The sequence below is a fragment of the Podarcis gaigeae genome, assembly GCF_964106915.1.
Source record: "Podarcis gaigeae genome assembly, chromosome: 16".
Classification (NCBI taxonomy): Eukaryota; Metazoa; Chordata; class Lepidosauria; order Squamata; family Lacertidae; genus Podarcis; species Podarcis gaigeae.
Window position 1 is genome coordinate 10,931,970 of NC_139693.1, and position 12,555 is coordinate 10,944,524.

Below are 12,555 nucleotides of genomic sequence, written 5' to 3' on the forward strand. Positions count from 1 at the left end.
AGTTGCTCTCTCCTGCAGTATGCTGAAAATTCACCTATGAGCCTATTTAAGCCTATTCTTGTTCGAGATAGGAGTATCGCATCATCAGCATACAAAAGTACTGATATTGATGGGTGTCACCCATCTTGTATTTGTGCCTCTCATTTTTTTTGCCCAAGTGCAATACTTTACATTTCCTCCTGTTAAAATTTATCTTGTTTGTTTTGGCCCAGTTCTCTAATCTGTCAAGGTCGTTTTGAAGTGTGATCCTGTCCTCTGGGGTGTTAGCCACCCCTCCCAGTTTGGTGTCATCTGCAAATTTGATCAGGATGCCCTTGAGTCCATCATCCAAGTCGTTGATAAAGATGTTGAATAAGACCGGGCCCAAGACAGAACCCTGTGGCACCCCACTAGTCACTCTTCTCCAGGATGAAGAGGAACCATTGATGAACACCCTTTGGGTTCGGTCAGTCAGCCAGTTACAAATCCACTGAGTGGTAGCATAGTCAAGTCCGCATTTTACCAGCTTCTTTACAAGAATATCATGGGGCACCTTGTCAAATGCCTTGCTGAAATCAAGGTAGGCTACATCCACTGCGTTCCCTTCATCTACCAGGCTTGTAATTCTGTCAAATTACAATTCTACCTTTCTGTATTGCTCAGGAGGCAATGGGCAGTTCACAAGCTCATAAAAATTATTTATTAATGTATTTATTTCACGTGATTTATCTACCGCTTGGTTGCAATAAAACCTCAAAGCAGTTTACAAGAAGAATAAAACAATAAAATCATCAGTAAAAAAACATTTGTCTAACACATTCAAATAATAATTAAAGTTAACGATAAGCTAAATCCAGATTTAAAGCACATCAGTTTTCTACAAGTCTGGAGAGGGTTGCCAAAACAAAAATGTTTTAAGCAAGCACTGAATAGAGTACAGCAAAGGTGCCTGTCTGTTGTCAATAGGCCGGGAGTTCCGAAGTTTTGGGTGCTGCCACGCTATAAAAGATTGAATTCTTATCAATGCAGGACAAGTATTATGCAGCACCTGGAACAGTGCTAATTCCGCAAAATGCCAGAGATGAAGAATAAAAATAAATAAAGAGAGTGAAATCTGTGGCAGATGAATGCATCTGGAGAATAAAGCCACTGGCAAGTGCAAAACTGTAAAAAAAGAAGAAGCCACATTTGTTTTATTTTCAAAAGAGAAGGACTGAGCAGGTTCCCAGCCTCCAGATGTATAACTGGTGGGAGCTGCGTCCTTCCTCCTTTACTTCATCTCCTCTTTCCCCTCGCATTGAAAAACTCCCTTGTGCAAGGAAACTGCAGAAGAAAAGCAGAGCCCTGGATATAAGCGAAGCCATTCAATAAACGACACGGAACGTATCCTTGATTTACATAAACACCTGCGTTGGCGCTTTGCTGATGCTACAGTTTGATGTTTACGTCTCATGGCTTGACAGGTCCTCTCAATAACATCTCTCTCTCTCTCTCTCTCTCTCTCTCTCTCTCTCTCTCTCTCCATTTAGATAATTGCCTTTGACGAATTGCACATGGACTTCAAGAACCCCATCGACCAGGGCAACCCAGCCAGGGCAGTAAGTCTATACATGTCGTGTCAGAGGTATCTCTGTGTCCCATTCGTTCCTCTTTCCCTGCCTTCAGTCCCATCCTTCGGCAGCCTTCCTCTTTCCCTTGTTGTGCAGACCCAGACCTGGTTTACAACCGGAAACGAGTGAAATGCAAGGCATTGTGACAGGCAGGAAGCATCTGCAGGGGAAGCGGGGGGGGGGGGCGGTGCCTCTCTAGGAGTGTCCTTTCCTGCATCTCAGTGGTAAAGCTCGGCATTCAGAAGGTCCCAAGCTTACCCGTCGGCCTCTCTACTTCAAATTTATTGTGATTTATTTTCGCTTTTTATATCCCACCTTCCCTCCACGGACCTCAGTATGGCGCACTTACCCTCTCTGTGTTATCCTCCCAGCCACCATGTGAGCTTTGTGGTTGAACGGAGGATTCGAACCCAGGTTCTAAGGGACTGAAGAAAAAGGTTGGAATTTGGGGTTTTAAACTGTGGGGGTAGGACAAGACTGTCTTTCATTTGAAGCGACAGATGGAGATTCAGGGAAGAGCCTGGAATATCCTCCCTGGGAAGGGAAATAAGTGCACACAGAGTACAGAGAGTCACATGTGTTGTCCTGGCTATGGCTGCCATTGCCATGTGGCCCCTAGTCTGGTTGTCCCCAAGGGGAATCCGGGACTTTTTGTGGTTAGGAAAGTGACAGGAAAATAATGATTAGAGCATTAGAGCATTGGGAGAGACAGTGGTTCAGATCCCCTCTCATTCATGAAACTCAGCCTAACCCACCTCACAGGGTGGTTGTGAGGACAATAGGGAAAGTGGATAAAAGTCGTGGGAAATAAACGTAATAAATAAGTAAAAGCAAATCCACTGGAAAGTTTGGGGATGAGTGGAGGCAGTAAGATAGCCGTCTTTGAATACCTGGAGGGCTATCTCATAGAAAGGGAGCAAGCTTGCTTTTCTGCTGCCCCGGAGGCAAAGGTAAATGGACCCCTGACCATTAGGTCCAGTCATGGCCGACTCTGGGGTTGCGGCGCTCATCTCGCTTTATTGGCCAAGGGAGCTGGCATACAGCTTCCGGGTCATGTAGCTAGCATGACTAAGCTGCTTCTGGCGAACCAGAGCTGCACACGGAAACACCGTTTACCTTCCCGCCGGAGTGGTACCTATTTATCTACTTGCACTTTGATGTGCTTTCAAACTGCTAGGTTGGCAGGAGCAGGGACCGAGCAACGGGAGCTCACCCCATCACGGGGATTCGAACCGCTGACCTTCTGATCAGCAAGTCCTAGGCTCTGTGGTTTAACCCACAGCGCCACCCATGTCCCACTGCCCCGGAGGGGAGGATTCAAATTGCAGGAAAGGAGATTCTGACTAAACGTTAGCAAGAACTTTCTGATGGTATGAGTTCTAAGGCAGTGGAACGGACTCCCCCAGGAGGCAGAAACCTTGATTGGAGGTTTCTGAGCAGAGGTTGGTCAGCCACCGCCAGGGGTTCTTTAGCTGTGGTTTCTGTGTTGCAGGAGACTGGACAACTGATCCTTGCGTCCTTTCCCACCTTATAGTTCTATGATTCTGCATCTTGGTGGATGGATAGAAAAGCTGAGATGCCTGGAAAAGGCCCCAGATTCAGCCCCTGGCATCTCCTAGCAGAGCTAAGAGAGACCGGCCATCTGCCATGGATGCTTTAGTTTAGATTTCTCCATTGCGGGGGGTTGGACTAGATTGCCCTCTAGGGTCCCTCCCAACCCTGCAATTCTATGATTCTATGACCTCCTGTCTGAAACGCTCAAATAAATAATAGGAAAGGCCACCGTGAAGCAAAAAATAGCAGCTGTGCAGTTTAAAGCATCATCAAATCACCTCCTCCCCGCAATTATATATTTGTTCGATAACCCCCACCCTCCAATCTGGGTCTGTAGGGTGAACTCTCAGAGCAGAGACATTGGACCCTCCGGCGAAGGAGGCAGCGGAGGGGGAAGATGAGGTGGGTGGGTGGTGAGGAAAGAGCTGTTTTTGAAAGCTGGCAGGGCTGTTGTACTGCAATTGGGAGGATAAAAGGTGGCTTTCATCCGCCGCTGAAAGAGCACAAAGGAATGGCAGGAGCCGGGAACATTCAGCCATAGGAAACCCTTTGAAATCCCGCCCTGAAAGTGTCGCTCAGCAGCCTCCCCGCAGAAGCAGGGGGAAGCCGCTGCCCCCTCCCCAGAGCTGAGCTGCCTCCCCTGCTCGCGCTGCCGCAGACAGGCTGGCGGATGTGCCGGCACTGTTCATTCAGAGATAAATATCAGAAGAGGGAAGATATCAGGAGGTTCTCAGACCAAAGGCCCGTCCAGTCTAGCATCTCGTGTCCCCCAACCAGATGTGGATGGGAGTCGGACAAGCGGGACATTGGCATGGCAGCAACAGATCTGGCTCCATCGGCGCTCTCCATCTAAAGCAGCGTCACACCACTTTAAACAGCCCCAGAGGATTCTGGGAAGTGTTGTTTGTCAAGGGTGCTGAGAGTTGTTAGGAGCAGACGCTTCCTCCCCTCGCAGAGCTACAGTTCCCAGAGTCCCCTGGGGAAAGGGCTTAGTTTTTAAACCACTGTGGAATACAATGGTACCTCAGGTTACATACGCTTCAGGTTACATACGCTTCAGGTTACAGACTCTGCTAACCCAGAAATAGTGCTTCAGGTTAAGAACTTTGCTTCAGGATGAGAACAGAAATCGTGCTCTGGTGGCGTGGCAGCAGCAGGAGGCCCCATTAGCTAAAGTGGTGCTTCAGGTTAAGAACAGTTTCAGGTTAAGAACGGACCTCCGGAACGAATTAAGTACTTAACCTGAGGTACCATTGTATATAGCTCTGTGTGAGGGGAACAGGGGTCATGTTTCCCCCCCCCAGAGGATGCTGGGAACTGTAGTTCGCAAAGAGTGTGGTTAGGAGGCCCCTGTTCCCCTCACAGAGCTACACATTCCACAGTGGTTTGAAAATGAAGCCCTCTTCCCAGGGAACTCTGGGAGTTGTAGCTCTGTGGGGTGAATTGGGCCCTCCCAACAACTCCCAGTGTGCTTCAGCTCCCATAATTCTTTGGGGGAAGCCATGATTGTTCAAAGTGTTATGGTGCTTTTTAAAATGTATAGTGCTGGTGGAGGTACAGTGGTGGGGAACCCTTTAAAAAACATAAATGGATGAATATTTCTTCCATCGGAACTCTGGGAAACTTGCCTACTGTACAAAAGTAAAAATTATATCCATTGCTTCACCTAATTGCTTTTTGCCTCTGGCCCCGCCCACAATTGGCATGTGGCCCCCAGAATGTTGCAATGCGGCCCATGGGGCTGAAAACCATCCCCCAAGGTTGACTTAACGTTTTCAAAATGGGAGCTTTGCACACTTCAAACTCCTGTGCGTGTCTCTGCAAGGACAGGATGGTACGATGCAGGGATTGTCCTACGAAAGAGGGCGACAGAGTTCTCTATTGTCAGACTCCAGCTCCCATCTGCCCCAGCCATGGGCATAGCCAGGGGAGGGCAGGCGGGCAGCAGTGGTGGAGCTTCATGCTCCAGCACTGGGGGGGGGGGGCAGAGAGCAGGCAGGGGCAGGGCTGGCACGCATCCAGGGGGCGGGGGGTGCTTTCTGGGGGCGGGGATTGCCCCTCTTCCTCTGCCAGTGGGGGCAGCTGCCCCTCATCAAGTAAAACAATAGAAATACTTAACTAACTGACCAATCACGTTGGTTCTGCCCCCCAACAAAATTCCTGGCTACCCCCATGGCCCCAGCCAGCTTTGTCCAGTGGCCTGGAATGATGGGAGCCATAGTCCAACAGCATCTGGAAGGCCACGGCCCCCGCCCCTCCCCATCCCTGGTGCAAAGGTTCTGCGGCCATTTTTGGCCCTCGTTTAATTGGCACCGACAGTGGTTCCTAGCAGGCCAGGAGACAGCATTATATGGGTAAAGTCCACTATCCTCTGAGCTATCCACTTCATAGGATAGTTCAAGTCGGTAGAGCGTGAGACTCTTCATCTTAGGATTGTGGGTTCGAGTCTCACCTTGGGTGAAAGATTCCTGCATAGCAGAGGGTTGGACTGGATGTTCCCTGTGGTCCCTTCCAGCTGTACAATTCTATGAAAAGGAGGCGCAAGATCAAGGACAGCTTGGTAACAAAAGTGGAAGTTTTGAAGCAAGGGAAGGAAATATTAGGTTAGCTCCTGGGCTGTTCCTGATAACTCTCAAACACAAGAGAGAGAGAGAGAGAGAGAGAGAGAGAGAGCTGGCGCAGTGCCAGGAAGGTGGCACATCTTTTGGGTTGCCCCCTCCCCTCCCCTCCTGCAAGTATAAATAGTTTTGTTTGACCTCAATTTCTCTCCACGTGTCACAGGCGCCAGAAGAGGAACTCATGGCGCAGGCCAAGGCTAATCTCCTGTTCCCCGTCCCATATCTCTCCTGGGATTCACCATGTGGTCAAAGGGGAAGGAAACTGGGATTTTGGGAAGTGGGCAAAATGGCCTCATGGGCTAATTTGGACAGGTGGGCGGGGATGGCCAACTGCCAATCATTCCTGACGTCACAATGACACCGGGTTCAGTTTTTGTGCCTCAACTGATTGTCGGGGCTTGGCAAGTGGGACACCCAGCCACTATTTTGGGATGGGGGCCAAGACCCTCACATGTGAATCACCTATTACGCTATTTGAGAATTGGCTCAGCAAAGCACCCCACAATCAGCTGTGGGGCAGGTAAAACAATGGCTCGGCCTACAAAGGGTTTGCTAGTACTAGCAATGAGCTGATTGGTGGCACCTGCAAAACCCTGCGCAAGAGGGCTTTTTGAAAAGGCCTCTGCAAGGCCTGACTATCAGTCTCGGCAGAGCCCCTTTCAAAGCACAAGACAGCAGGAACAGAACTGGCTGGCTAGATCAGAAAAGGGGCTTCAGGCTCCAAGGAGAATGGGCGGGTTCATGGGTCAGCTCCAAAGGGTGTCTCTGCGTGGAGCCACTGCTCTTGACTTCCCAAACGATGCAGGTTAGGATTTGAAGGGCTGCCGCCAGGGCTTACAAAATAATTACCACCAATTAGTTAAAAAATACAATTTTGGGATTAAGGGGCTGCAAACAAGATAAGGACAGAGCGCTGGATAAATGCGATTTTTGAACGGTTCATTATCCCCGTTCGCTGACAGATTTATTCCCCACGCACCCAGAGGATTACACGGTGTGTTGCGTTTTGAGAAAAGCAACCCGACGGGCTGCCTGTTCACACTTCCGGTTCAGATTGCGGTGCTGGTGCCAGGATTCGGCCTCTGAGGGTCAGCAGCCTTGTCAGATTCCTATGTAGCATGGAGAACTTTGCATCTTTCGCTCCGGCAGTGGGAGGAATAAATAGCTGGATCCAACTCTCTTCTTTTTTTATTTTAAAAATGCCTGCTCTGGTTTGAAAAAAAATATTTTGTGCATGTTGGTCAGCCTCTCTCTCTCTCTCTCTCTCTCTCTCTCTCTCTCTCTCTTTCTCTCTCATTGCTTTAGGGCTTCTTGTACAGTGGTACCTCGGGTTAATAACTTAATTCGTTCCGGAGGTCCGTTCTTAACCTGAGGTACCACTTTAGCTAATGGGGCCTCCCGCTGCTGCCATACCACTGCTGTGCAATTTCTGTTCTCATCCCGAAGCAAAGTTCTTAACCCGAGGTACTATTTCTGAGTTAGCGGAGTCTGTAACCTGAAGCGTCTGTAACCCGAGGTACCACTGTATTTAGAAAGTGAAAGGGATAGTTGTATGTTGTTCGAAATTCCTTTGGGAGTAAAGGCAGTGGAAAAATATAATCCCTGTGGTCAGAGTGTCAGACTAGGACCTGGGAGACCAGGGTTCAGATTCCCACTTGGCCATGAAGCTCATGGGGTCACCTTGGCAGCCTAGCCTACCTTACAGGGTTGTTGTGGGGATTATATGAGGAGGAAGAGACCCACTAACCCTCTTTGAGATCCTTGGAGAAAAAAGGTGGGATATAAATGTGTGTTTGTGTGTGTGTGTATACAGTGGTACCTCGGGTTAAGAACTTAATTTATACTGGAGGTCCATTCTTAACCTGAAACTGTTCTTAACCTGAGGTACCACTCTAGCTAATGAGGCCTCCCACGGCCACCATGCTGCCGGAGCACAATTTCTGTTCTCATCCTGAAGTAAAGTTCTTAACCCGAGGTACTATTTCTGGGTTAGCGGAGTCTGTAACCTGAAGCGTCTGTAACCTGAAGCGTCTGTAACCCAAGGTACCACTGTATATATATCCCCTACTCTCAGTAGACCTAGTGATAGGAGTCTACTCTGAATAAGACCAACTATATATATATATATATATATATATATATGTTGCTTTTAACCCCCCCCCCCCAATAAACTCTAAGCAATCTTTGTGGAAAACAAAGATAAAGAATAGATAAAAAGGAAGAATAAAACCAACCTAAAATGCTCAGATTAAAATTACTCCTGGAGATGCCAGGGATTGAACCTGTGACCTTCTGCATGTGAGGCAGAAGCTGTGGCGCTGAGTTATGGCCCACCCCCTAAAAATAAAGGAAGATTCCCCTTCTCATGGTTCTAGGTGGGCTGGTTTAAAAAGGAGCCCAGGAAGCTGCGTTATACTGGGTCAGACCACTGGTCCATCTAACTCAGTTTTGTTGACACTGACTGGCAGCCGCCCGACTTGGAGAGTTCCATGGGTTGAACCCGGGGCCTTCTGCAGGCAAAGCAGATTCTCTGCTGCTGAACTATGGCCACTCCCCACATCAGAAGGCTTTTGCAGGGCAATCTTAGCAGAAGCACAAAAACATTTAGGGGGGTGGGAAGACCAAAGGAATGGGGAACAGGAAATGACCCACTGCCCAATAAGGACTCATCAGCAGGCTCACTGGGTGTGGAATGCTGACTGTTGGGGGGTAGGAATAGAAATGGAGTATCGGAATGGAGTATCAGGAAATGGGCCGATCTGCCTGGTTAGCTGGCATTCACAATAGGAGGACTTTGCGCTGCAACATTCTGTTGCTGTTCAAATCCCCCCCCAACCTCCCCCTATACAAATCCTTACAGAGATATTTAATGTTCTCTGGTTACATTCCTGAGGATCCATCGACTCTCCCCATATCTTCCCCCTCCTCCCTCCATCATACCCAGTTGCTCCCCTAGCAATTTGACTAGTGTTTATTTCGTTTTTTTTATTTCTGTACTTCTGCATAGAGAGAGAGGTTGAAAAACATCGAACGCATCTGTTGCCTCTTGAGAAAGGTGAGTGCCTTTTTGCCTCTTTGTTTGCTTGTATCTTTCACCCTCATTTAACCTTTTCCCTTTGAGAACCGTATGACACTCTCATCTCCCTGAAGGGCAAACCTGTCAATTCCAGTTTCTCTCGGTTTCTCATCTTTCTGATGTTAAGGTCAGTCCACATTTCCACATCAGTTTGTGATTCCCTCCCCGTCCCCCAAATTTCATGAAAATTCACCAGAAGTTTAGTGCAAATTTTCTTCTAATACACACATTTTTCTGTGCCATTTTGTTCAATATATCTATGCTCTTGCAAGCAGTTCTCCCTAAAACAGCCCATTTTTCTATGTTAGTTTCATTAATATATGCATTTATATGCATTTTTTGCACTTTTGCCTACTATACATGTTTTTGCAAAACATGTTTTCCATAATGTTTGTATTTCCCCAGATATAATGCATTTTGTATGTTATTTTCATGTACACACACACACACACACACACACCCCTCATCCTCGGCACCTCTTAGGGTAAAGGTAAAGGGACCCCTGACCATTAGGTCCAGTCGTGGCTGACTCTGGGGTTGCGGCGCTCATCTCGCTTTATTGGCCGAGGGAGCCGGCGTACAGCTTCCGGGTCATGTGGCCAGCATGACTAAGCCACTTCTGGCGAACCAGAGCAGCACACGGAAACGCCATTTACCTTCCCGTCAGAGCGGTACCTATTTATCTACTTGCACTGTGATGTGCTTTCGAACTGATAGGTTGGCAGGAGCTGGGACCGAGCAACGGGAGCTCACCCCATCGCGGGGATTCGAACTGCCAACCTTCTGACCGGCAAGTCCTAGGCTCTGTGGTTTAACCCACAGCACCACCCGTGTCCCTTCGGCACCCCTTACCTTACTCTATAAAAAGCATTATTCAGACTAGCAGTTTGCACAACCCACTAAGGAAGATAACAACACAATAAAATCCAAAACAATAACAATTAATTGCACAGCTATTCAAAATGTGATTAAAACTCTTTAGTTTAATTAATTCAACAAAATGGATGGGCTGGATTCAGTGGCAGTGGCGTAGCGTGGGTTGTCAGCACCTGGGGCAAGGCAAGTAATTTGCGCCCCCTAACCCTAACCCCCAGATGTTGCGCCTGGTGCGGCCGGGGCCCCCTGCAACCCCCACGCTACGCCACTGTTCAGTGGTACCAGCTTTTCAAAGTCTGGTAGTCCTTCACACCTCCAGTGCCCCTCTGTCGCCCCCTTGCCTCTGAGTACCCTCCCCAAATAATCCCACCGCCTGCCAGAGTGCGCCACTGCCCAGTTTGGGGACCACTGTTGGCATTTTCCTACACATTGTTAAGAGAACTTCATGGCAAACCTTGGAGAGGTGCAAATTTCTAAGGCTGTTTTGGGCCACAAAATATTGGGAAGTATTAATTAGTGTAATTCAACTTAAAATGCGAACGGAGTCAAATTTCTACCCCCACCCCTGCCACACTCTGGGATGATCCTCCAGAGGCACCTTTAACTCTGGCACCCAAGGGTGTCAGTTGATACTCATATCAGATGAGTATCTAATTGCTCCCACTTTACCGTTCTCTCCCCTCTTTCTGATGTTCTTGGTATGCATGCTGCTGTTTACGTATCCAAAACCGGAATAGCTCAGTCAGTAGAGCACGGGACTCTTGATCGAAGGGTGGTGGGTTTGAGCCCAACCCCGGGCAGAAGAATCCTGCGTTGCACAGGGTCCTCGTAAATGACCCTCGGGGTCCCAACTCTGCAGGTGAAACTTGAAAAATTAGAATATCGTGGGAAAGTTCATTTATTTCAGTAATTCAACTTAAAAGGTGAAATTTGGGGCTTTCGTCAGCTGTAAGCCATGATTGTCACAATTATAACAAATAAAGGCTTGACATATCTCGCTTTGCATGTCATGAGTCTATCTCTTATATTAGTTTCACCTTTTAAGTTGAATTACTGAACTAAATGAACTTTTCCACGATATTCTAATTTTTCGAGTTTCACCTGTACAATTCTGTGACTCTGAAAATTGCCCCACCCACGCAACAAGGGGGTTATCAGCAGATATGTGGGAAGAACCTGGAGCTTTGCAGGATTACAAAAAAAAAGTTAGGAAGAATACTCTAAAGGGGTGGTGAGCCCCCCAAAACTGTCCAGTGAGGACTGAGTATATTCAGTGGCTACAGAATGCTGACTGATGGGGGGAGGTGGAAAAGGAAAAAACATGGAAGGAGAATAGAATGTAGTGACTAGGGAATCTAAAATAGGGAGGGCTCTGTACTGCAACATTTAGATGCAGTTCCCACTTGTCCAGACCAAGGGCACACCATTTAAAGCACTATGATACCACATCATCACCATAAATTTATTATTTATACCTCGCCCATCTGGCTGGGTTTCCCCAGCCACTCTGGGCGGCTTCCAGCAAAATATTAAAACACAATAATTTGTCAAATACTAAAAAGCTTTCCTAAACAGGGTTGCCTTCAGATGTCTTCTAAAAGTCAGATAGTTGTTTATTTCTTTGACATCTGGTGGGAGGGCGTTCCACAGGGTGGGCGCCACTACCAAGAAGGCCCTCAGCACTGGACCTCAGTGTCTGGGCAGAATGATGAGGGTGCAATGCTCCTTTAAGAGTCATGCCCTCCCCACAAGAACCCTGGGAACTGTTGCTTGTTAAGGCTGCTGAGAGTTCTTAGGACACCCTTCCTAGAGCTACAATTCCCATAGTGGTTTAACAACCCACCCATCTTTCCAGAAGAGCTGTAGCAAAAGGAAGGGTGACAGGGTGCCCTACTTTCCAGTTCTAGGTTTGAAGGACTTCTTGAAGGTCTTTAGGGTTTAAATCTGGCGGGCAGGGTGGGGGGAATTGGCCCACAGGCTTGGGAAGATGGGAGTTGTACAGTGGTACCTCGGGTTAAGTACTTAATTTGTTCCGGAGGTCCGTACTTAACCTGAAACTGTTCGTAACCTGAAGTACCACTTTAGCTAATGGGGCCTCCCGCTGCCTCCGCTGCTGCCAGAGCACGATTTCTGTTCTCATCCTGAAGCAAAGTTCTTAACCTGAAGCACTATTTCTGGGTTAGCGGAGTCTGTAACATGAAGCACATGTAACCTGAGGTACCACTGTAGTCCCAACAACATTTGTGGGACACCAGGTTTTGGGGGAGGCTGTTTTTAATAGGTTTTTTTCCTTTTATCTGCTGTGTGTCGCACTGAGTGCAATATGTGCCCAAAATAGCCTCACTTTTTGACCAGAGGGTTTCTCTTGCAGCTCGTCGTTCCTGAATATTCCATCCATGGCCTTTTCTGCCTGATGTTTCTCTGTGCAGCTGAATGGGTGACTTTGGGACTTAATATCCCGCTGCTTTTCTACCACTTGTGGAGGTGAGGCTGAGCACCAACACGGCCTAAACACACCCCAGTGCTTCCATGCTGCAGTTCACGACAGGGAGATTGTAGCCTTCCACATGTTGTCGAACTGCAACTCCCTCCAGCCCTCACCTTTGGACATCCTGGCTGGGGGAGACGGGAATTGGAGGCCAACAATATATTGGAGGTTCGTCGTCCCTGGTTTACAGCACTGGGAAGTAGTTTAACACCAGAATCAATTTCTACAGCCGCCAGGAAGACACTCAAATCTTTCACTTCTGTTTTCAATTCACCACAGTTTAGTGTTACCGTACATCCAAACTGTAAACTGTGGTTATTTTTTAACTTAGATTTGTTTGAAACAAGCCAGCTT

At 47.9% G+C, this 12,555-nt stretch overlaps 1 protein-coding gene across 2 annotated transcripts in view; it reads left to right on the plus strand.

Annotated features, from left to right (window-relative positions):
* Nucleotides 1–12,555, plus strand: part of CNIH2 (cornichon family AMPA receptor auxiliary protein 2) — a 124,305-nt gene that overhangs the window by 34,769 nt on the left and 76,981 nt on the right. For both annotated transcript variants that reach the window (XR_014558684.1, XM_083716167.1), the window contains exons 2-4: nt 1,509–1,577; nt 8,769–8,816; nt 12,085–12,197. Coding sequence is in view for 1 of the 2 variants with exons in the window: in XM_083716167.1 (XP_083572293.1) it covers nt 1,509–1,577; nt 8,769–8,816; nt 12,085–12,197 (230 nt within the window). In the remaining variant the exon portion in view is untranslated. The remainder of the gene's footprint in view (nt 1–1,508; nt 1,578–8,768; nt 8,817–12,084; nt 12,198–12,555) is intronic.